At 39.4% G+C, this 25,960-nt stretch overlaps 1 protein-coding gene across 1 annotated transcript; it reads right to left on the bottom strand.

The window, feature by feature from the left end:
- Positions 1-2,777: 2,777 nt before the first annotated feature.
- Positions 2,778-24,957, bottom strand: c9orf72 (C9orf72-SMCR8 complex subunit). The gene is made up of 10 exons (XM_042501324.1): positions 24,803-24,957; positions 23,387-23,881; positions 21,950-22,045; positions 20,767-20,831; positions 18,736-18,808; positions 17,857-17,973; positions 15,228-15,463; positions 14,885-14,942; positions 12,408-12,517; positions 2,778-3,933 (listed from the first exon to the last, which is right to left on the bottom strand). The coding sequence occupies exons 2-10, from the start codon at positions 23,831-23,833 to the stop codon at positions 3,747-3,749; spliced, it is 1,389 nt and encodes a 462-aa protein (XP_042357258.1). The 5' UTR covers positions 23,834-23,881; positions 24,803-24,957; the 3' UTR covers positions 2,778-3,746.
- Between the last annotated feature and the right edge of the window lie 1,003 nt (positions 24,958-25,960).

The raw sequence follows: 25,960 nt of genomic DNA, 5'->3' as shown, positions 1-25,960 counted from the left end.
CCTGGCAAGCTGCCAGTTTACATCTCTTCCTGTTCGCTCGAGAGCAGTCACAAGATTGACCAATAGGAAACACGGCTAGTCAAAGACTAACCAATTAGAGGACGGTTTGAACGAGGTCACGCACACAGTTGATAGACAGCTCTTTCTACCAATCAGCATGAGTGTTTTTATAGCAGAGGGATTTGAGCAGCTGCTGTGATGCTGTATGTACTATGGATTTATTATAGTGAAATGGATGTATTATAGTGAAATCGGTATGTTAAGTTGAACTCACAGCATGATCAACAAGATTCAAAGATCAACTCTCTTTTTATTAAAGTCCACACGGTATGATTACCAAAATCAACAGCATTATTGAAAAATAGACACAAAAAAGCTGGCCTAATATGAATGCACTGGTTTGTACTCACGCATTATAAGGGACTGTTCTTTATTTATCAGAGGAGAGGGGTGGCTGGGGTGTTATTTTATTTATTTATGTACCCTCCCAAAAGCAATACATATTTCTCCCTGAACCTCGATAAGTGACTTGAGGAAAATACATGAAATTAGAAATAGATTTTTAAAACATAATCTTTAAGGTTTGAAAGTTAGAAGTTGAAGACAAAATCCAGGAGTTGGAAAAAAAAGCCTTGGTTTTTCATTCTTGTCACACATGTTGGCAAGTTATTGCAAATGGTTTATTTTTGTCCAATTTTAAATTAGGCACAGAATAAAGTGATTTTGATGAAACGTGACTATTTTCAGCTCAGGGTTTTTTTTGTTGGTTTTTTTTTGATGAAACCTTTTGTCGCACATGATGTGTCTAAGAACTGTTAGAAATTTGAAAATACAACAATATTTTCTGTTTTTACAGATACTGGCTGAGATTTATGCCTAATTTTGGCGATGTTTTTAAGAAAACCTGTAACCTGTGAAATTTATTGATAATTCATTGAACAGTTGTTGAGATATTTCAGTCTTGAATCAAACAATGGACCCACAAAGATATCTCTAGTGCCTATATGTTATCATATTGAGTTATTGCTGAAGCTGTGCTTGGTTAACCCATTTGAGCCTCTCCTACAAACAACCTCGCCTCTGCAACAGTGGATACTATGATTTTTTTAGCTGCTTCTATAAGTAATACTCCCAAAATGCTCAACTTGGGAGTCAAACAGAACAAATAAAGTACAAGAGCCCATTTTAGTTCCTGTTCTATTAAAAAACAATCCAAAGTCAAAGCAGCAGAAACAGTTAAGGCAACAACATCAACTTCAGTTTTATCTCTAAGAATTGCCAGAACTCTAGGGTACTGCTGGTATTTAGCGTAAGAGGCTGTTGTCTTGCGCTCCTCCAGTCACAACAACAAAGCCTCCCCAAAGAACACGTAGGAGTCGTTTTACTGAAAAGGTGCCAAACATCAGGCTCAAAGCTTTTCCCTGCCAATCAAGTCTTCCCCTCAAGACCAACCTATTTTGGCAACGGCTTTAAAAGAAACCGCCTCTCACATGGATACTTTTTCCTGTCTTCTTGTGAATGTTATTTCAACTAAATTCCTGAAGGAGGTCCTTAACAGTCGCTACAGATATTCTATTAGTAATTAACACAGCTCCTTCACTTTTGGCTCATCCCTCTCCTGCTTTAAATATGCAACAGTTCAAGGCCCCCTAGAGGACACCTAATTATAATTTTCTTGCTTGAGGCATTTATAGATAGACTACAATCTTCAAACTGCCTTTTTTTTTCCCATCCGGTGGTTTTAAAGAAAGCGGTTAGATATCATTTATGGATAACCACGTCTCAGAGAAGCGGCAGTAAAGGACTTAACAGTTCATGAACTGCCTCCGCTAAAGTTATTTCCACTTATTTTTGATTAATCCACTGTTTTACCATTTTCTTTCAATTTTAATACTGTCTGACCCCCACAGACCAATGTTATCATAATGTTATTCAGCTCCATCTCGAAAAGACGGTTAGCTCCCAAGTGGCGCGGTGGTGTGCGTCTCATTGATCGATCTGATATACGGTGTGCTCTCAGGGTTAATTTAAAACCAATGCGTCTAATGCATACTGCAGGTCTCCACAAGGTCTCAACAGGAGGTCTCTTTCCTCTGTGCAGCACACAACTCCTTGCCAGATCTTATACTTTGATTAACTGCTTTACGTCAAGACACCATGCACCGAATGTCTAAAAACTTTCTGCAGCAAAGGGAAAAATCTAAAGTACGTTTGGCACATTCAGTTCCATTAACCTTGTCGAGTACAGTCTGGTTGACTGTTAGCCAAAATTGAGTTTGCCAACAGGAATCATAAGACTTCTATTTCCTTTAGCAGTGCTGTAAAAGTCAATGGTGACTCTGGGGGCCCCGCCAAAGTGGACACATAAATTTCACTTACAGGGGCTAGGTATTCCAAGACTAATTTCTGGCATACCACGACCAATTTCTGGCATTTTACTAGTCTTGCTCTTAAGGTAGAACTTGTGGTGTCTAAATAGCTGATATCTCATGGAGTCAGAGCTGAGCCTCATATTTGGAGATGACTGGATCCTTTTTATTAGGACTCACCTAGTTTTTGGACTTTGCCTTTTGAGGAGCTTCAGCTGGTTGATGTCAATCATAATCATCCAATGACGATTATAAGAACGGAGTCCTGCCTTAGAATCTGAAATAGATCTGCTTATAATGTTGCATACAGCTCCTTTAAATTTGTTACCACAGTCTTAATTTTCTATCGTTAAATATGCACATCAACACAAAAGTTCACTGGTAAAAAAAAAAACCCAGCATCATAAATTAAGAGGGGAAGAAATCAAGCAGATTTAATGTAGAGGACATTTCTGCCATTTGACGCAATTCTGATAAAAAAAAAAACAACAACATGGTTGCACTGTCTCTCCAGGTGGCAGCAAATGTTCTAAATTCAAAATTATACAGTAATACTTAAAATGGCACATTATGAACTCAACGCACAAACATATTTTCTGGAAGCAACACACAAAGCACACAAACCAGACTGCTTGACTTTGACACCAGTAACGATGAAAATCTGTGCAAATCCATTTTGCACACAGCTGGATAAATGCATTAATGATGACACATACTGTCAGCAACACCCACGCAGATCTGCTTTGTCAGGAGGGATTGTGATAAGATTTCATTTATAGTGCTTTTGTCTTTTCCTTTAATGAAATCTCCGCACTGCTCATGTCACTAAATCTGCACCATTCACATTCAGCACACACACTCATTAATTGAATTTCTAAAGAAAAAAAAAAGGCAATCCAGAAGTTCAAAAGGTTTGGAGGTTATTGTATAACACAGGCAGTGAGGAAACTAATAACTCATGTTTTAATAAATATCATTTTAAATTAAATTGCAAATGTCCTGGTGGGCACCTCAGCCAATTTGAAGACCATAAATTAATACAGACCCTCTATTAACAGAAGGCATAGGATGCATGAATTATTCATACCGCGGAGCATAATTTAAGTCTTCTCAAAACATTAAAGTCACATTATGCTTACAGCTGATCAAGGCGATACATCAAAACTTTAACTCAAATGGCTCAAAACAGCAGAAACAATTACTCTTTTACTTTAACATCATGCCTTGAACTGATCAAAAGGAAGGCAAAAATAAACAAATGTCCAGGCTAATGGTTGTCTCATGAATACACATGTGCATGCACTGATGTCACGATAAAACAAAGACACTAAAACATCTGTTTCCATTGGCCGTCTGATACATAAAGTGCAGGTGAAGTCAGAAGCTCATGAGCGCGTCTCGCTCTTGCATGCTGGTGTAGAACGGCTTCCCGAACACGAACGAGTGCAGTCCTGCCCTCAGCTTCTCGGCGAAGGCCATTATAATGTTCAGGTCTCCCTCCACCATTAGATCCAGGTCGGTCTTTAAGTTGCGCAGCGATCGAAACGGCTTCTTCCCCTTTTGCCTGTAAAGAGAGGAGGAGAGGCTTTGTAGTGTAACTGTTAACAACCTACAGTGCTCGGGGGGGTCAGAGGATTTGCATGAGCGTCTAGTTGCAGCTGTGCGCGGGAATGCCATGCCGCCATGAATTATGTATGCTGCTGCAGGATGGCAACTGAGCATAAACAATGTTGTCAAGGCACCTGTAAAATAGCATGGCCTCTGACCTCAGGCTGTTAGCAGCACCGTAAACAAGACCCGCTTTTATTCTTCCACACGAGCACATAAATAATGGTTTTGCCGGTGTAGTTACTGTTGTCTCTGGAGTTAGATGTGTTCGGGCATTTACTATGAATTCAGAAAAAATACACCTGTAGAACCAGTTCAGTGGGAGGGAAAAATCAAATCAAAGTAATATTTTGTATTTTGTATTTTATATTTGGTAGGGTTTTGTATTGGCAGAAATCTGGCAATACGACACACTTCACGATACAAGCTTTCCGATTCAATAAACTGCGATATATTGTGATACAGTAAGCAAGGCAATATATCACCTTTTTTCAAGATCATTTTTTGGCCTTGTTGCCTTTATTGCATAGCTTAAGTGTGGGTCAGAGGGAGGCTGTGGTATGACATGGAGGTTGGACTTAAACCCAATCACAAAGACAGCCTCTGTACATGGGACGTCCATTCTACTAAATGAGTTACTGGGTGCCCGACATATCACAAACCTTTTTTTTTTTTCCATGAAACCTGTCGATATAAAAAACACACCACCATATGCATTAAAGTTTACCTTTTTATACAATCAGAGCAGCTGGATCTGTGTTAGTCCCCAAAATACCTAACATTTTAGCACCACTTCATGTGCAATCTGAGCAAAGAAATTAACATCTTCCGATATCAGTAACAAAACCCAAACAATGAAATAAACGAGATAACAGGATTCTTTATGAAAACAAACCAAGGAATTAAAAAACTGTGAGCAACTAAAAATCAAGTGTTTTTGAGAACTGAAACAGTATCTCAAAAAGTACACCCCTTTGCCACCAAAATTTGCATGTGCACGCATGTTTTCAAACACAGCTAAGCCCACAAAATATAGGCCATACCCTGCGTACCCACCAAACGCGATGAAAATTATTTCATCGCGCCTCAAATGAAATCGCGTCGCGCCGGACGCTCCAGTTTTGACGCTCGTACAAAAACCCCAAAATGGGACGAAATCGCTCCGCGCGTCGAGCCCGCCCAAACAACAACATTTCTTCCGCCATTTCATTCTCTCGTTGACCATGCCTGAGATAACCACGATCGCTGCACTGTACCTGCTCTGGAGAAGTTCCCAGCGTCTTCTGCGGGAACACCAGGACGTCCATACGTCAGCACGTCGATGACGATCTCAACGCTGATAGGCTGTCGCGGCCCATCTTCACGCGACGACGCCGCAAAAGTTAAATTATTTCAACTCGAGCGTTGGACGCCGCACAATCGCGTCCATCGCGTCGCCCAGCAAAATGACGCGTCAAATCGTGTCTTTGCATTGACTTTGTATGTAATCTTGAGGCGCGATCATTTTTCATCGCGTTTGGTGGGTACACGCCGTTAGACTGCATTTCCACTGCCACTGAACACAGCGCTGCAGCAGACAAGTCTGCCTTTCTTGTGCGTGCGTGCGTGCGTGTGTGCATCAGGTATGAATGCAGACCATACGCATTAAAAATCCAGATGCTGGCAGGTGTTTTTGTGCATAGGGAATGAGGCTAAATTACGATACTCAAGCGTTTCAATATTTCTTACAGCTCTGATATTTCGTAAAAAAAAAAAAAAAAATCTTTTTAATTGGAAATTTCAAGAAATCCAAATGGATTAAAAGGATTTTGTGCATTTCCATTTTTCTATCTACAATTGAACTTTGATTACATGATTACCCAATATCGGTCACTCTTCTCTCTGTGGCCAATAATATAGATGCCTTGTGTCATGACTGATGTGTTGGTTCTTTGGAAGAATACCTATTTTGTTGATCTGTTTTCTTTTACTCTTTATTTTTTAAAGTATAACCATGGTATACTCTCAAGAAATCATGTCTTTGTGAACTTTAAACATCTACCCTTGGGGATTTACTGTTGACCATGAGTACATTTTTCAGAAGATTAGAGCTCTACAATCACTTCCCCTGGAGACCCTGAGGTTTTAAACGTAATAGCTTTTGTGGCCCACTTCCTAAACCTTTATTTTTTTATTTTTTTGGTCACAAGGATGCAGCACAACAAGCTGTAAACACAACGGTGATATATACTATAGTTCATGTGGCTATTATGTTAGAAAACAGTTACTTATTTACACATCCACCTGATATGGAGTAATATTAGTATTCATTTGGAGCCATGTCTCCAGTGTCCTGATGAATGTAAGTCCGATATTAACTCTACTTTTAGCTCTGCTTTTGGTCTCCACCAGTTTGTAAGAGAAATGTCTGGCTCTTTAGCTAAATGTTCCACTTTGTTCAACAGCTGGTTGCAACTGCTGCACAGTTTCAATTCAACCAAAGATTAGTGTCAGCAATCATGTTATAGTTATGGTGTTGAGTAATGGCGAGAAAAGTGTTTTTGCAGAACATTAGGATGTCACAGTGAAGTTGACCTTTTGGATAAAATATCTAATCACTTCATTATATCCTATTAGACATTTGTGTGAAATTTTGTCATAATTAGTGAAAGAATTCCAAGAGAAGTCCAAGTGGACTTTTGTGCCAAATGTGAGGAAATTCCCTCAAGGCCATCTTGAAATATTGCGTTCACTAGAGTGAGACAGATGCAAGGTTGTAGTGACCTTTGACCACAAAGGTGTACGTTTGTGGCAAATCTGAAAAAATTCCCACAATGAGTTTGTGAGATATTGTGTTTACCAGAACGAGACAAACAGTGTCACACTGACCTTGACCTTTGACCTATGAATGCCAAAATCTAATCAGCTCATCAAGTCCAAATGGACATTTGTGCCAAATCTTAAAAAATTCCCTCAAGGCGTTCCTAAGATACTGCATTCACTAAAGAAGGACTGACAACTTGAAAACATAGTGCAGTTTATCGCCGGTATGGACGCAGAAAAATCAGCCGATACAAATGACTATAAATGTTCTGTAGAGCTGTGGAGAACTGCAGAGTTGGGTGAGATTTCTCTGTGGGTTCTACTAGAAAAACCCTTTCACATTACACTTTATTATTTGATCTATTGTTAATATAAAAACATTCATTAGTGCAGCTTTAATATTTTTCATATGGTGCCCCAAAATTAATGCACTGTTCCAAAACACAGAGAAACAAACTTATGGAGCCATGGGGTGATTAATTTTTTGGTGTATGAGCAATTTGTTTTCAAAACAACTTGCTTGCATTTACTGATGCAATAATTCAACTACTGTTAGTAACCCTGGTCTTAGCATGTAATGCTGTCAGAATAAATTAAGACTATAATTCTGATAATTGTACATATGGTTTTCTGGACATTTTCCCTTGCTTATTTTAATATTTTTCTAAATCTACTCATTTCTTGCTATTTGCAGGAAGTTTCTTGCCAAGCTGCTCATTGCCTTTCCCCCATATTTTGGAAAGAAATCGAACCAATTTTCTCATGGTTCACAGTGTAAATACTTGTGTCTTGGTGTCTGTGTGTAGCAAAAGAAAAAGGATGTCGATCCAGGTTTTAAAGGGTTAAATGATGCTCTCAGTTTAAATTCACTAAGAATATCAATATTACAACCAACCAAAAGTAACAAGTGCCAGGACCAGGAGTTACAAATCCTCCCAGCTGCTCACATTCTGCTCAAGTGTCCTCAGATGTCTTTTATAAGCAGGAGAGAAGCCAAATCATGTAGAAGAAGAAAAACAAACAGGGAGTGACTGGTGTCCTGAAGGAGTGGGAAGGTCAGTCCACTGCTGGAGAGCACAGAAGGAGATGAGTCAAGCCCAGATGGAGCGATGACCAGGTCGCCACGGGGACAGCGACGTGAAAAAAATCGGAGGAAAGCTGAAGAAACGACAGTGTTTCAGATGAATTGCCGCGGCATAAAGAAGGTGCTTCAGAGAGCCGAGACAGACGGGAGGGGAGGGGGGTTACTGTAACCCTGATGGGACTAGAGCGTGACCAGAGATACAATTATTTCTAGTTCTTTCACAAGGAACTGAACAGGATCCCCTGAGAGGTGGATAATTCCGCAGATTTCGCAGACTACAGCTACAGTACTGGCTTCTAACTTGTTTTATCATTTAGCGAATCTTCTGGTAGCTGGATACATAAGAGCCACATTAATGCAGAGTGTGCTGCGAGGCCATCAAAAGCAACCAGGTCACCTTGCCACCTGGCATCCAGTCTCATTTCTGCGCCTCAGGTGGAGGGCGGAGGGGGCAGAGAAGTGAGAATTTCTTGTCAGTGATCAAATGGCGATCATAAAAACATCATTTAGAGCTTTGATGGTGATGAGGGCCTCTCAGATGTTGAGCCACGGTGACTGGGAAGGCAGTGACATGTGCTTTGCATCATTTTCCCGCTCTGCACATTATTCACCGCGCACGTGTGATGCAGATGAGGAAGCCATCACTCTAATGCTAAAGATTCATCATCCTGCTTGACAATCAGCCGCCTCCTCCCAGTTTCTTCCACAACACCAATCACCATCATAAACCAGTCCTGAGAGCCCGACTCCCCAGCAACCAAAGGTATCTTTTTTATGTTTTTTAACCGTTTATGAAAAATTGCCCTTTGAAACCTGGAGCGACAACACTTTCCTTGTGCAGATTTCAGATGCCCTTTTCAATATTTAAACCTTTGAACCCCTAACAAATTGGTGCGATTTCTTTCGAAAATGTGGGAAGAAAAACAAAGAGCAACCTGATAAGAAATGTTCCAAAAATTGCAAAAACTTAGATTTAGAATGTTATTTTTAAAAAGTCTAGGGAAAAATTGTCTATGGAAAAAAAAGTTAGGGGAAAACAATATTTTTTTGAATATTAATGCATATTTAAAATTATGTTAAAGAATTATTTTAAGTTTTGGTCTTTTTTAAATTTATTTTTCTCTTTTTTATATTTAAAAAAATATTTAAAACATTTTATTGAGAAAGGTCACAAACTGTTAGCAAATATACACAAAGATATAAATTATTGATAAATATACAAATGCAGCATGAATATAATTAGTGCATTCACATAACTAGTACAGACACCGCTCCTCTCCAGGATTTTTGAAATTAAACAAAATAAATAAATAACAATTAGACAAGAAAAAAAGGAGGAAGTAAACAAACAAAACAAAAAAGTATCAAAGCACCTTTTTTGTTATTAATTTTCAGGTTATTTTCTTTTACTTTATATTATTTCTGGCTAATTTTGGGCTAATTTCTTCTTTTGTTGCTTATGCCTTCTTCCTGTGTTTTTGAAAGAAATTTAGAAAATTTTATGATGTAACAAAGTGTCAAAAAGGCCACCATGTCTTTAGTTTTTTTTCTGTTTCAATCAAAAAGCAAATCCTTCCGGACTAAACTTAAGAGCAGACTTTTTGTGCTCTCTCTCTTTCTCTCTCATAACCTAAATGAGGCGTGTCCCTTTTGAAGGGCAAAAATGGAAAGAGAGGAAGATCAAAATCATTCAGATGCCTCCACTTGTTTCACTTCACTTGTTACGTGCCGGCCTCGCCCCTGGTTGTGCGTGATGTTTAACAATCAGATCAAGCGTGTTAGAACTTCTGCGTGTGCTATTCTGGTGAAACCAGGGGGAGATCATGAATATAGATTGCCTGTTGCTATTATAAAAACATGTAATCTCTACGTCTTCCCAGCCTCATATTGGGTACTGATAGTTGTTGTCGGCTCAGCAACACTGATGGCTTTAAATGCGCTCACAGACAGTCATTTGTGCAGACTATGCAAAATAAAAAGCCTTGCATCTATTATGTTATGGGAGGTTTAATGCATCTATTGGGTCACTACTGAAACTTATCAATTAAAGGCATTTTCACACAAAGCAAAAAAAAATGCCAGAAAATGTAATAAAAATGATTTTGTGGGGTCTTTTTGAATGCTTGCACACCCCTGCAGAACATTCTTGTGAGGAAAAAAAATTCACATGGAACTTGATATCAGCGGATTTCCCCCCTGCAGAAATATCTATTTGACCATTTAAATCCTTTCTTCTAACTGGTGTCACATCTCCATGTCTAGCTAGCTAGCTTGCTGCCAAAATGGAGGAACTTCTTATTAATTTGGTTTGTGTTTCAGCTAGGATATGATGCTAATGCAGCTCATACACACTTGCTAATGTTATATGATGGTTATAAAACTGACTCACCACAATAGTTAGCATTAGCATAAAATTTAGCGTTTGATTAGTTTGTGTATTGTGTAGTTAGCCCCCATCTGGTTTTCATAGTTAATAGCCAACGCAGCTAATTTCCCTGCTGAGGACAACTGTGCAAGGGGTGAGTTTTTATATGAGTCAGACATTAAAATGGTATTATGTGTTAATGTTGGGCATGGATGCTTTGAGTGACAGGATGGCTGGGAGGCATCGCTATGGCCTATGAGTCAGATTCAACTCCTCCAAAGCTCCAAATATGATCAATTCAGGCTTCAAAAAACCAGGATGGCGACAACAAATATGTCAAACTTGAGTCTTCAAAACAGGAGTCAACAAACGAATGGGTGATGGCACAGTAGCTACGTCCATCATTTTTACAGTCTATGGTCTGGATTGGTTTTCGTTGTTCAGGCAGAAAACTTTTTCTTGTTTGTTTGTTTTTTTTAAATGCAACATGGCAACACAGATAATTAGAATTGGACCTGGTGTGCACTGTTGTTGACTTTTATGTAGATTTTCTGTATTCCCACACCATATTTTTACATCACACTGGTGAGAGACAGCTTTGACAAAATCAAATTCTTCCTATTAGGATTCTCATCATTGGAAAAAATTTTAATTACTGACATTTACTATCTGCTTTAAGGCAGACGATGTGTATCAGTTGGTATATTACCCAACAGCATGTAGGAAGTATCGGACTCTTCAAACTTTCAGCAGTTTCTCACTTACTGTGTTTGTGCCTATCAAAAAAGCCAACTGCAGTGTTTCTGATGCATCGCAGTCATGCTTGTCGGCTTGTTCAGAACAGGGTGAAGGATGACTCATCTGATCAAGAGTGTTTTCTGTTGCTCAACAGAATGGTGCCTGTTCTTTGCTTCGAACCTGCATGGTTTCCTGACCGTATATTTCCCTCTCTCTTCTCTGTGTACAAAACATATTTTTTGTTTCGAACTCTGAGGGTGTGTGCTCACCTCACAACCATGTCTTTCTGTTCCTGCAGGCCCACTGTACATCCGCCTTGTGGTGTTTGTGATTGGATTCAGCTGTGACCTCACCCACAACTAACAGATGTTTCTCGACTGGAGTTAATGTTGTCAGTTCCCTATCGCTCTGTGTTTTGTAATATGTCCCCCTGAGCTTGCCGTACCTTCACCCATGTACACCAAAACCCTGGGGACAATTCCACCAGCTGCAGAAAGACACTGACACGACTAGTTTGACTCCAAACTTGGGAGAAGCATGTCACACGAGGCCACAGACTACATGACTTTAGGGCCGTGATACTCAACTTACTGCCCGCAGGCCAAGTCTGGGCCCACAACTATTTTTAAATTAACAATAACAAAAAAAGTGATTCATGCTGGGAATTGCTTTTGTAACTTATACAGTATACATAAGGTGCCAAATTGGATAAACGAAATAATAATAATGGAAAAAAAATGCCCGCATCACCCCACAGTAGCCCTACCTAAGCCTTTCATGTCCCAAAATACTGGAACTGTCCTAAAATCGTAGAATTGTCCAAAAATCCTAGAAACGTGCTTAAATCCCAGAGACGTCCTAAAATCCCAGACATGTCTTAAAATACAGAAAATTTCCTAAAATCCTAGAAATGTTCTAAAATTTGGGAAACACCCTAAATTCCCAGAAATGTCCTAAAACATTCTAATACCTGAGAAATCTTCTAATATACAAGAAACGTCCAAAATAACAGAAATATACTTTAATCTAACAAACGTTTTAAAATCATAGAAACACGCTAAAATCCGGGAACTGTCTAAAATCCTTGAAATGTCCTAAAATCCTAGAAACATCCTAAAATCTTAGGAACAAGTAGCATGCTGCTAAGACTGGCCCCTGGCCACCTGTCATTTTGCGAAAGTGGACCCTGAGCAAAGCAAAGTGAGTATCCTTGCTGGAAAGTGTTCTGCAGGGGGCCAGTGGTGAAGTCACAAAACAAATAAGGTCAGTTGCTGCAAAGTCAAAGCAAACACAACGGCAGACAGCCAGCCAATAATCAGCTCTGTATTCAGACTTTCTGATGTTTTTTCTGTGTGGCGGGGTGTGTGAGTGTTGTGGTCTGTTGCCAAACAATAATCCTTTTTGTTCTGTGGATTAAAGTCTTACTGGTGACGGCTCTTACGTTTCGTCCTCGATGTACTTGAGCAGCGTGAGGGCCTTCCTGTGGAGCAGCAGCAGGAACTGGGCCAGATAGGTGCTCCGCAGGGACAGGCCCGGCTTCAGCATGAACACCTGGGTGCGACACAGGATGTCAATTAGTAGTCCAGGATACGGCTCTGCTGGAGAAGGCTGGAATAATACACACCCACCCCTCCTTTGAGCTAACCTTGAGAGACAAACATATTGCTGTTGTCATGAGAAAAACTTGTAACTGTGGGAGCACGTTTATAGAAACGGGTGATGGGTTGTGACCTGTGGGAATAAAATCTACTGTTCTGTATCTGTGGGCTCTAGAGACTGTGACGGCGAGGTGGGAGCACCTTTTTCAAGTATTTGCTGCAGCCTGATAACAAAGACTGGGTTAGTGTACCACAGACGAAATATGACAATACATCTGTCGCTTTAAACTTCAAAATATCATACTCTGCAGGAAAAAAAGGAGGTTAGTCATAGACAGCATGAGGGAGTCAAAAACAGCAAATTAATTTCTACTTGGTGATTTCTCATTCTTAATTCTGCAGTGCTTTAAACCCCTTGAAGTGACAATTCACCCAAAAAACAAAAAATCAAAAACACATATTTATCATCTTAACTGTGTGGTGCTATTTATCAGTCTAGATGCTTTTGCTGTGAGTTGCAGAGTGTTGGAGATATCAGCCATAGAGACGTCTGCCTTCTCTCCAATATAATGAAACTAGATGGCACTCGGCTTGTGATGCTTAAAGTGCCAAGAAAATACATTTGAAAAATTCAGCAGCAATGTTTTGTATGAAATCACGAGCCGCTTACACGAGATAATCCACAGAGCTTCCTACACTGAGCTGTAACGTTAGCTAGCTCAGTAGTGTCGTAGTGGTCTTGCCTGTGGCTGAGCCTGCAGCGTGGGTCTTGGTTGCACTGATGCCGTCCTACTAAACGCCAACTACTACTGCCATTATTAGTCATACCTCCACTATTATTATGACTGTTATCCCCACATACATGAATTACAAAATTTGCATGTAATATTACATGCTGTCATAAATTACATTTATTAATTTAATGTCTATTGAGATTGTTAAATGTTCTATCATGTTAAGGTGCATCTCTACTCCTCTCTCTCCCTCCCTCTCTTTCTCTCTCTTCTATGCATCATTTTGTCATCAACTGTAATTTTATTGTTTTTTACAACATCTATTGCACATCTGTCCATCCTGGAAGAGGGATTCCTCCTCAGTCGCTCCTCCTGAGGTTTCTACGCCCCCCCCCCCCCCCTTAAAGGGGGTTTTGGGGGGTTTTTTATTAGTTGCTGTGAGGGTCTGAGGATAGTGAAATTTCATATGCTGTAAAGTCCTCTGAGGCATATTGTGATTTGTGATAATGGAAAATTGAATTGAACTGAAATTGAATAGGTGAGCTAACAGCGAAACGGTTAAAGGGTGTAGTTTCGTAAAAAGAAACAAGTTCCTTCATGAAACTGCTTACAACAAGGTCTGTGGATAATCTTGACTAACCGGGTCATGATTTCTGTCCCAGTGTCATGTAGTTCCATTATATTGGATATATATTCCATTATATTATAGAAAGAACCACAGGAAATAGATATCTTTTTGATTTGGGGGTGAACTGTCCCTTTAATTAACAATTATCAGCTGCGTAGATCCTAACTTAGAGCTGACAAATTTACATTGAAAGCAAAAAGCATTGTTATTCCTTTTAAGTGAAACATTCAAGAACTACATATCAACATTTTGGAACAGAAATGCATTAAAAAAGGCAGTATATAAAGTAAATAGAATAGACAAGAAAAAAATGTTCATTTCTATCACATTCTCGCCTCTGTGAATTTGGTTTACTGTCACTTTTTAAGCGTAAACTCTGCAGAGGTTCGTCACTTGGCCAAAAGGGACCAGCAATGGTTTTATGGTTTCAGCTTTGTGCAATAATAACTTTGCTAAGTTATATTACACTGAGATCCATGATTGATCAAATATTCCCCAACTTTGCATGGAAGAACATTTTTCATTTTAAATTCAAATTCAGTTGAAAGCTCCATTATTTGCTTTCCTGACACTATTGTTACTGTTTCAGATGGACACCATTTACATAGCTCTCACAGAGCACAGCAGGTACAGCAGAACAATGTGAGAGAATACATTTCATATTTCTAACTAACAGATTCCTGTTGTGAGCTTAAAAAAAAGGAAAAAGATATATAACTCAGCTCTCCATAAAACCGCTATTCGATTTGTATGGTGAATAAAGCTTTTATCCAAAGTGCTTCACAATTTCTCTCTCTCAATTTTCTCCTGAATGATGATAAATAATAAAAAATGGTCACTGTTGTGTTATCTATTATGTTGCTATTTTTGTCAATACGTTGCCAGGTTACTTCTGACTGGGTTGGAAGTGCTTTTTGTTTTGTTTAACAATATAAAAATTGTGTTGCTATATGCTTACCTCATCTATAAAAGACTTCACCAAAGTGTCTTTATGCATGACGTCTTGAAATATATTCCTAGGAAAAGAACACATTGTGATTATAATAATAATATATTTTTAACCTTGTTTTTATCGAGAGCATGATAAGACAATAGAAAACAGCATGGATTTGCGAATTTTCATCAAGCAACATACAATTCCCAGCCCATTACCCCATTTCCCAAATCCCAGTGCATCCAGTCCTAATTGAAAATAAACGAATAAATGAAAAAACATAAATAAATATGAGGACTAAAGACAAAACAGCGTAATAAAGTAGTGAATTAAAATTGCAGAACTCTAACTTTGGTGTGTTTCTTACAGGTCAGGTGTGAAGGTTTCGTCAGTGTGAATGATCGTGTCCGGGGGTATGTCCTCCTCGCTGTCTGTCTTCCAGAGAGCGGTCAGCTCAGAGCGCATGTAGCGCCGCTGGTTGTACGTGTGTTCGTGGCACGGCGGCATCTGCTTCACTGTGTTGATGTCGACGTCAATGTGCGTGGTCGGGTACTGGGAGTAGAGCACCTGGCGGAAGGGCAGGACGAAGCTGCCTGTGGAGTCCTGGGAATATGAAAAAAAAAGGGGAAATCCTCACTGAATACCTGCCAAGTGCCAACCCTCAATCTGGTCTGATGTGTGAGGGCAGGTTTATGTTATTCTGCCAGGTGTTTGGCAAATCTGTCTTTATAGGAGGAAACAACAACAATAAGAAGCTACTTGCCTGCAAAAAATGACTTAATTTATCAGAACTCCTGACCTGGATATATAGATAAAAAATATAATACATAAACAAACACTGAATATCAGCGCAGCTCCACCGAAACATCCTATATCCATGACATATATGTGCAAAGAATCTTAAATAAATCATTTCACTTTTTGCAAGCAAGAAGCTTCCGATTTCCTTTGTTGCTGTTTCTCCCTAGGCCAGTTCCCCGCTGCATTTTATGTGGAAATCTATAAGAAGATCCTGCAGGAGCTGCTCAGCACAGCTGACGTGCTCTTTATGACTGCGATGACTATAAACAAGCACGCCAAGTTTTCCACTGCCTCTTTTGCTGCTCTTATTCTGCTCTTGTTGACACAAAGAACCGCCTGCCTGTGTAACACTGAGCCCTCATGCCTCGCAAAACAGCAATAAATAATACGCAACATCGCTGACGTTCACAAAACCTCAATCCAGCAACTGACCACAAGTGATTGTAATGGAGAAAACTGTGAGTAGAGAAACAAATTAAATGTGTCTAATGTATGTGCATATGGCAATATATTAAAGGAATACTTCACCCACAAGATGATTATTTGTGTTTGAGTCATTCTCCCTGTGTTACATTGAAATCTGGAAGAAAACTGTTTTTCTCACGTCTCCACTGTGAATGAGGAATCTAAAAACAGCAAACATTTCTGATGAACTGAAGCACACGGGATCTGCATTTAAACACAGCGAAACTACATCAAAACATCCATTTACATGCTCTCACACAACTCGTGCAGTATAATCCAGGTCTCTTCATCCAGTCTTATGCTCAGTACTTCACAAACACGCATTTTCACAAAAAAAAAGTAAAGCAAAGCGCCCGGGCAAGTTGTCTGAACTCTGCTTGTGCATTCCGTTGACTTCCCTGGGGTGCGCTTCTCGTCTGTGGATGAAACTGTTTAGGCAGAAGTGTTTTAAATAGTAAGTTTTTGTGAAAATGCACGTGTTTAGGGAAAAACTGAGCAGAGGCCATTTTATCTGGAAGTCACACGAAACTTTGAAGTTATAATTCACTCTTCACCAAAAGTAATGCCACTTTAATAAAAAATCAATTAAATTTACAAAAATTATGAATGCTTTGTAAAACATTTCTATGTTACGCAAACAAAATTGTCTTTGTTAAATTTTCCAGCTGTCTCTCAGTACCATAAAGTTAGTTCTTAATGGTTCTCTCTTGCAGCTTGATTGGATGGTGTTGGATTGGTTGAAACTAAGTGGATCTGAGGAATTTAATGTTGAATGCTGGGAATGAAAAGTGTTAACGTTAGCTGATTCAGGAAATAACTTAATTTATGGCTCACTTTTTCAATAATGTACTTTTTAATCTTTGGGTAAAGCATTTTCAAGCCCAAAGGCTCAAGTCCAAATGAAGTAACAAGTCACTGGTGTTAAAGTCCAAGTTGAGTTGCAAGTCTTATTTGTCAAGTCGGGTTCAAAGTTTGTGACTCGTGTCTGACTTCTTTTTGGGAAGAACTGAGCATATGATTGGATAAATGGGGTTTAAGATTAAACTGCACGAATTGTGCGAGAATTTGTAAACGGATGTTCTGATATACTTTTGCTGTTGTTAACCATAGAGGCAAGAGAGCAAATAACAAATTCAATGTAGCACAGGGCTAGTGATATGCAAATAATACAATACAAATAATAACTTTGGGAGGAGGGAGGTCAAAGTATTCCTTTAAAATTTTAAAACGACCAATTGCCAAAATAAGATATATACACCCTTACCTATGTTCTTTATCCAAAAGCTTTTACTTTTACAAAAGCTGCAGCTCCTTTACTCAGCTAACAAAAAGTCTTCATTAAACATTGTACAAAGTACTTAAATTTTTAAGAAAAACTCAGTCATACTGTATAATTTAAATTACTATCAATTTTACTGAAAATTATTTGGAATGTAATCCTCTTAAAATCTGGCATAAATGTTATGCTAATGTTGTGGGAGATGTGTTTCTTTAAGCAGTTGGATGATTAAAAATGATTCATAAGAAGACAACAGAAAAAAAACCCTGCATGCATTAAAACAGATGTGAATCTTGTGCAGCGTGCTAATAAAAATATCTTCATTGAGAAAAAGAAATTAGGTCAGAAAAACAGACTGGGCAACATCAAACAAGCAGGCAAGAACAGAAAAATAAGCAGACTTTCGTTCAAATCTCATCGTGCTGTATAATGAGAGGGAGCTGGTGGCTACCTTGAGCAGACCCTGAACGAACAGGCCGGTGTCGTATTTGAAAGAAGAGTCGGCCTTGCAGAGGCGAGAGCACTTCCTCTCAGCCGGGGTGAGGAAGAGGCAGAGAGTCCGCACAATCTGGGAAAAAAACAGCCAAGACTTTCACAGTTATCAAGAAAATCCTTCGGAAAATGAAGTTATTGCAACAATTTGTGGTTAGAAGGGGGGTGCAAACTTCTGAAACTAGGTTTCCTCTTTGTCAAACACAAGCAGAAAACAAATGGCCTTTTGTTTTTACCTTGACTGATACCTTATCCTGGCTGTTTGATTAAAAAGTGGTTATTTCTGCCCATTCTCTGCAAATTTATTCAAAAAGCATCTCAAGAAGCTGCATTTTCGTTACAGACCATAATCTGACATGAAGCTGGGGGCTAGTTCTTAGATACAAATAAAAGTCTTGATTTAATTGGTGCTCAGTTCAGGCCTCCAGTCAATAAAATTACAAATTAAAGCTGCGTGGCCCTTTGATATTCATTGGGCAAAAATGTAAGTGGCTGTTTTCTGCTGCAGATCACTTAAACAAACAGCGCATGGTGTGCAATATCACTTTTCTCTCTCGGTTAGCGCCGCCAAATTTTTCTTCTATTTAATCACAACCTCCCATTTTTAGTAGCTTATCATATAACTTCTATCTCTATGGAAACAGTTTGCAGCAGTAACTGTGTTGCCAAGCTCAGACAGACATTCAAAACACCGACTCAAGCAGTAACAGAGACTGGAAAAAGTGCATGAGGGGCTCATTAAACTCAAAACAACAGCACAGCGCACTTCAAAACATTTTAAATTATGGAGATGCATCACAAATTTGTCTGTGCGCAGTCACTAATACTTTGCATTTACCTTATTTACTTTCTCTGGGTTGCTTCCAACCACTATCGAGCAGCCGCAAGTCTGCAGATGAGAGCTGATGGCCCTGAACCACAGAGACAAAGACATGCAAATCAGAGCCAATTATCTCCATTAGCATTGCTCTAATCATTAATGACAGCTTTTAGGGATAATGACTGAGACAGCAGAACTGGTCCCGAAAAAAACATGCGTAAGACTTTACACAGAGGAGGAATGAGTGGGGTGCAGTGGAGAGTTGCATTTTGCAAAGTAATCATTAAAGTGACCTTTTTACTCATGTAGTTTAATTCATGTACTGGCCTTTTGAATGTATTCTTAGGTATTAAACATTCAATTTCACATCATAAAAGGGGCAGTAAAAGGGCCTATTTTTCCTCTCACCTGTAGTGCTATTCAGTCTAGATTGTTTTGCTGTGAGTTGCAGAGTGTTGGAGATTCTGGCCCTAGAGATTTATGCCTTCTCTCTAATACCTCATTCCCACCGCAATTAGCAGGTGCATGCAGGTTTTTAAACATGAGTAAACCCGCTAAATGGCTATATTCCCACTGCCACTAAATTCACCGCTGGAGAGTGAGTCTGCCTTCTTGTCAGCTGGCGCGTGTGTGTGCGCGCGCATGTCCTTTTTTTTTAGTCCGTGCAACGTCACAGACAGGCAGAAGAACAGGTAAACAGCAGACAGCAGCAGGATCAGAGGTCTTTGAACACTTTTCAGTGGTTTCTTCTTGTTATTTATCTCTTACTCATTAAGTCCCCCTTTCAAACTCGATGCAAATGTATTTGAATCTGTGTTTTAGCGCAGCTGAGAACAAGACGGAGGGTAATTAGTGTTGGCACGTCATTGCATCTCGTTGGTTAAAGAGCTGAAATTACTGCACCGGGTGTTGCATTCCCATCAATGCTGATCGGAGGCAGAGGCGATAAAAACCTGTCTACTGCAGAGTAATTTGACCCGGGTGTGAATGCCGACTACACTCCCATTGCATTAAAAAGCCAGATGTTAGCAGGTTTTTCGTGCAATGAGAATGAGGCTTAAAATAAAAAAAAAGAACGCAATCGGCTTGTGGTGCTCAAAGCACCCAAAAATGTTTTTTAAAACTCAAAAGCAGAAATCAGTTTTATTAAGAAACTAGAATTGGGTACCATTCAAATCTGAGTAAGTACTGGTACCACATTCAGTTCCAGTATCCAACATTACCTTTTTTCTGTCAGTACTTTCTCTGTAATAAAACATAATTTTTGAAAAGGACAGGGTGTCACAACTCAGCCAGGGGGGACGCCAATAATGTTTACATCTTGCACTGTCACAAACACAAGCCTCTCATCCATAAGTAGATGTACTATTCCTTCTGTTTAGTAACAGGTTTGGAAGGTGTAGTTTGGTAGAAGGAAAATAGATCACACATGAAACTGCTCACAACAAGGTCTGTGGATTATCTTGAGTAACCGAATCATAATTTCTGAAAAGAGACATTGCTTTTGAGTTTTGAGGAAGACATCTCTACGGCCGATATCTCCAACACTCTGCAGCTCACACCAAAAATATCTAGAGTGATAAATAGCACTACAGGTAAGAGCAAAAATATGGATTTTTATGTTGGGATGAACTGTCCCTTTAAATCATACTTTACTCTGCTCATAAGGAAAGAACTAATTTGCCTTTTAGCTAAAACTTAATCTCACATTGCCTAAAACATACAATTAATCTGGTGTTCTCTTATTAAAAAATCTCCACGGGCTATAAATATCCTGAAGATTCAGGTAACTAAATTCCAGTGTGCTGATGCTTTGTCATCACAGCAGGAAGCTGAGCTAATCCTGTTCGAGTCTGAGACACTGGGAGCTTCATTGCCGAAGTGGACTTTCCGGACCCTCAACACTAACAGCGATTTAGCTTTCGTCCTTTCTCTTGAGGAAACTTTGGGCTAAGTGGAGAGCCATTACTCATCATCGGAAGGTTGATGGGTGTTAAATGGGCATTGTTCATCATCTGTCTCCATTTGCCTGTATGGGAGAGCGCTTACTTGTGGAGGAAATCCTCGTGGCAGCTGTCCCCGATGTCATCATCATTTAGCACGGTGTCTTTTATCTACTCAGCGGGAGAGAAACAAATGAGTCATTTTTAAAATTGGTCTCAACAAAGACAAAAGTGCTGATGGGCACATTTGCAGGCACTGCCATGAAAATAAGATGCAAAAACACTATCTTGTAACAATGTAGGAAACAGCGAGAAAGATTCCAAGGAGCGTTTTTTTTGTCACATTTGCATATTTGAGGTAGCAAATGTGTTGAATCGCACTGGGTGGTAATCTAGGCAGAGAATCTGGATGATGCTTGCTCTTGGAAACTATTTGAGCGATGAAATAATGAAATAACTAAAATTTCCCAAAGTTGGGGGTTGTTGTTTTTTTCTTCCAAAAAGTCCTATATGACTGTTTTTTCAGTTTTTCAGTTTTTTCAGTCAATCACTGAAACATGATGCTCAAATTAGTAAACTATTAAAGGAATACTTCAGCCACAAAATAATTATTTGTTTATGAGTTACACATCCTGTGTTACCTTGAAATCATTAAGAAAACTTTGTTTTTCTTGCATGCCTCCATGCTAGACGAAGAATCAAAAACTAAAATAAATTCTTCATGAACAGAAGTAAATGGGGTCCACATTTAATGACAGCAAAACAATGTCAAGACATCTGTTTACAAACTCTCACACAACTTGTGCAGTATAATTGAAGTCTTATTTATCTAATCGTTTGCTCAGTGCTTCCTATACACATGCATTTTTAAGAAAACCTTCCTATTCAAAACACTTCCACATAAACAGCCTTGGGTGAACTATCTGTCCATGCACATGTTTAGAAAGTACTGAGCATACAACTAGATTAATGATTAATGGATTATATTAAATAAGTTGTAAAAGAGTTTGTAAACAGATGTTTTGACATAATATTGTTGTTGTTGTTTAACACTGCCCCCATTTAATTTAATATATCACTGTGAAGACATTTGAAAAAAGCACAGTTTTCTCTATGATTTCAATGTAACATAGGGTGAGTAACTGACACACAAATACTATTTTTTATTATCCATAATCATCCACAATTCTATAGTATTTTCAGAAAGATTTACATCCCTTTGTTGTCAGGTAAAATGAATCAATCACATGGTGTGTTTGTGTGTGTGTGTGTGTGTGTGTTCTGCTCACATCTATATCTTCTGGCACACTGTGTGTCTTCATGGAGGCCAGCAGCTCCATGATAGGGACAATCTCCAGACTCAGCACCGAGATGATGTTGTAGCCCTGTAGTTGAAGGAAAGTAGGAACAGGTAATTCGAGCACTGCACACGGACACTAAAGCCAGTCGACTGAGGAGGCTGACAACATTCATACTTGGGCTGGTGACAGAGATTTCTGGTTTTCAAATGGCAATGATCTGCATTTTAAGTCAATTCACAATAAAGGGCATGTTACAGGCTGTTGGCCCACATGCACAAGCTGTGAAAGCTGGATGCCTCAATCTCAAACTGAAAAACACAACTGTTAAAGGAGTGTTGTTACTTCTGAATTCTGAGTGATGATTGGAAGCAGACTGACAAAACAAATGGCGTAAGAGCAAGGCTCATAAATGAACTGGGTGTTGATTGGCGTAGTTTTACATGGTTTGTCCTCCAGAGAGCATGCACAAGTTATATTTTAAATGTAAAATGTCCAGCTCACTACATATACTGGTCGTGATTTGACAAAAAAATAAATTAAAAAAAATTACAGGCTCCATGTTTTTTGATTTTGTAAATCTCATTTTGATGTCATATATATATGAATTTTATTTTAATTTAATTAATGGTAAACGATAAACGACCAGAAAAATAAGTGGGTAAATCTTGTATCCTTATCAACGAATAAGTAAGATATTGCAAGATTGTTATTGTGACCAGACATCTGGTGCCAACTGTACTTGACCCTTTCTGACACTTAATGGTGCACATATAGATACATGTTGGTCAGCGTCAAAAACATACTGCATATCGATACTTGGGTCTAAGGCCAGTAAACAGTGTTTTTTCAGCAATGACGACTTTGATATATCTAGTTTTTAAAAGCAGCACTAGATGACTAACAGAGCCCCAAAAAGGCTTAACAGCAGGTCCATCAAGCAAAAATGAAATAACTACTACAGTATTTACTGTCAGTGGAAACAGTCCAAAGAGAGGAACACCAGACAAAGGGTCAAACAGGGATGCGTTGAACATATGCAGAACATAAGGGATTGATGAATAAGCATATTTCTGGTAAACATTCAACCTGGGAGACCCACTTTTACAGCACAGTCTGCAATTTTGATATATTTTTAGTGTTGTGCGTCACTTTATTTTTGTCTACCCCTATTATTACCTCTTTACTAGCTATCTCTGTAGGAGCTCTTAAACCTAATTAGCTAATTTAGTCCTCTGTGTTGGGAGACTGCAACTTTATTACTCTGCCGATGTTGTTGCAATCCCGTATGGGTAAAACAGAGATGATAGATTACTTAATACCCCTTGCGATCAGGAACTAAGTATAGAACAGCTTTTAAAGTAGCATATAAATGGTAATAATTTTCCTACTCGTGTCCAAGCGTGAGAAGTCAAGGGATTGGGGTACCTTCTGCATCCAAATGCGTCCCTTGCGTATAACATGTTTTAACCTCTCCACGCAGATGGTGTGCAGAGGCAGGTAGAAGGCCAGCTCCGTCTGAGGCAGGATAATGGACAAGGCACACGTGTTTTTGTCGCCCTTCAGCTCTCCATCAAAAATGAGAGACACAATGATGACTCCCTTTTCTGCCAGGACAAAGAACTTCACATCCACGGCGCCACATTCGGCGCTCCGCAGAATCTCCCCGTTTAGTGTGTGATTGGCCAAAAATGTGACCTCTCCATCGCTGAGGAACATCAGTTGGTCTCCCTTTGGCGTCCAGATGTGGCGCACCCGTGGGCCCAGGATGTTGTCCCAGTAGGCAAAGGTTGCAGCCAACAGCGGGCATTCTCCCTCCACTGCTACTTCAGACTTTGCCACAGCAGGGGACTGGGGTGGGCAGCCAGAGGACATTGGAGAGGCTGGGAAATGTCTCTGTCTTGTGTCAGAGTGATAATAAACCTATATCATAAACACAGGAAACAACACTCATCATTTTTTAGGGAGGAAACGTATAATCTACTTCAATTTCAAATGTCTCTAAACCAACCTATCAGAATTGCCACTTGTTCAATGACCACAAAATCATGTTATCCGATCATATGGTACAAAAAGAAAAATCTAATAAACTTGAGGCTTTAAGCAGAAATGAAAGTCATTTGTAATTTGGGACGTTGTTGAAGTCAGCTGACGCTGCACTGACCCAGCCAAAAGCAGCTTCTCTTTTTTTCTGACTATGTGTCTGCAAGGACAAATGTTACACCAAACTCATTTAATTTTTGGGAAAAATGTAAAAGCTTACCCAGACTCAAAGCCAGTCTTCGTGTGCTTATGTTGAATTCGGCATTCATACTTAATATACTTAATCTTTATTTCAGTGAAATGTCACATTTTATTCTTTAGTTTTATCTACAGTTCTTTACATTAATGTCACGTGTTTATAGCGTATCAGACATATCGCTGGTCATGTTTGACACTAAATAAGAAACACAACTGCTACTTTATTGACTTTATGTATGCCGAATTTACCAGCAACTTCCGTTAACTTCAGGCTTATAGCTGGTGTGTTGCCATGCAGCTCTGTATATCTGCAGCAAGAAATGCGACTTTATATTAACAGTTTTTACAACGGAATTTGGCGAAATACATTTATGCCGGTAAAAACTGTACGATTTACGCCACAAACTTGCGTATTGAAAACGCAGGTAAAAACCTAAAGGGTAAGCTGGGATATTTTTGAAGTTGCTAGGGAGTAAGGAACCAGATAAACTTGGTGTTTAATGTATTTAAAAAGGCTAATTCGGGGAAACCAGCCTAGCTCGCTAACTAGCATTAGCCACACTGACAGTGACAAAGCACAGAAATAACACCGCCATGACTTACTTGTTCGGTCTTTCCCGTGCTAAATCGCCACACCTAGAGGAGAAGTTTGAGATGTTGTAAAAAAGTCAGAATTACATTTTTTCGATAGCTTTTAACACTTCAGTGGTTATTAGCCTGCTGCAGTGTTGTTGTCTTGAGGACACTTCCTTGTACGTCAGCCCTACGTCATCGTTGAGATGCACAGCGTCCTCTAGCGAGCGAGGCGCGTCAGTGGACAGAGAGTCAATGATGTCATTTTCATTCCAGGCAGCCACCTGCAGAATATTAGTTATTTCAATTCATTTACACAGAGCCCCGTCAAAATATTGGATTACATCTGCGGGCAAAACACTTTGAGTGTCCCTTTTAAGTCCATCCTCTGAGGGTGCTGGAGTCCGAAATAATAGCACATCAGTCCTGGAGCCCTACTGCTTTTTCTTTGTTCCCCTTCAAACATAGCACATGCATGACATCTCCCATGAGTATCTGGCTGCAGAATTCCACCAATGGAACCTTAACACACTGGATATATGTGATATTTTGAATACACAGGGATTTTTAACACCCCTGGTTCTCCTTTACCTGAAGGGAAATTAGGAATTCTTTTGAAGACCCATGTTAAGATGGCTATGGGTGAAAATGTGTGCAATATCATGCCGCTATCCAGTGATCCCCTCTTATCACAAATGTTTGGTCGAATTATTATAGGTGCATAAATACCTTCACATCCATTCTCAGCACTATGTATTGATATATCTGTACACTGTATACACACTTTTGCACCTAATTCACAATATTATTCCTAATGGTCTCTGTAAGACACAAATGGGATGGCTGATGCCGTTGGCTCTAAATGGCTCATCACCCATTCAGATACTGAATTGCCACTGCAAACACTAAGCCCTAATTATGTTTCACAGTTACTCAGTGAGTTGAAAATTGTATATTCAGTTGTGCCACCATCACAGACAATGTTGGTGGTGAGCTGTTATTTCAGGAAATGTGCTTAATTGTTTTCTTGCCTGGCAACCCAGACCCCCAGGAAGTGTACCGAGCTTTGAAGGCCATTTTTGTTGTTGCCAAACAGTGGAACTACAACTCCATTAATGGATATCATTGAGTCCAAAAAGGCTTTTTCCCATTGACTTACATTGGGAAAGAGATGTCTGTAATTACATG

The sequence above is a fragment of the Plectropomus leopardus genome, chromosome 14 (genome assembly GCF_008729295.1).
Source record: "Plectropomus leopardus isolate mb chromosome 14, YSFRI_Pleo_2.0, whole genome shotgun sequence".
Taxonomy (NCBI): domain Eukaryota; kingdom Metazoa; phylum Chordata; class Actinopteri; order Perciformes; family Serranidae; genus Plectropomus; species Plectropomus leopardus.
The sequence above is the reverse complement of the archived record's forward strand: the minus strand, read 5'-3'. Positions and strand labels throughout refer to the sequence as shown.

What these genes read in the sequence shown, in the direction of transcription:
- c9orf72 (XM_042501324.1), bottom strand. Translation starts at nt 23,833, where the DNA reads ATGTCCTCTGGCTGCCCACCCCAGTCCCCTGCTGTGGCAAAGTCTGAA. An exon ending in ACCCAGAGAAAGTAAATAAG is followed by an intron (nt 17,974 to 18,735) that starts GTAAATGCAAAG and finishes TTTTTTTCCCAG; the next exon opens with ATTGTGCGGACTCTCTGCCT. An exon ending in TGAAGTCTTTTATAGATGAG is followed by an intron (nt 12,518 to 14,884) that starts GTAAGCATATAG and finishes TGTCGCACCCAG; the next exon opens with GTGTTCATGCTGAAGCCGGG.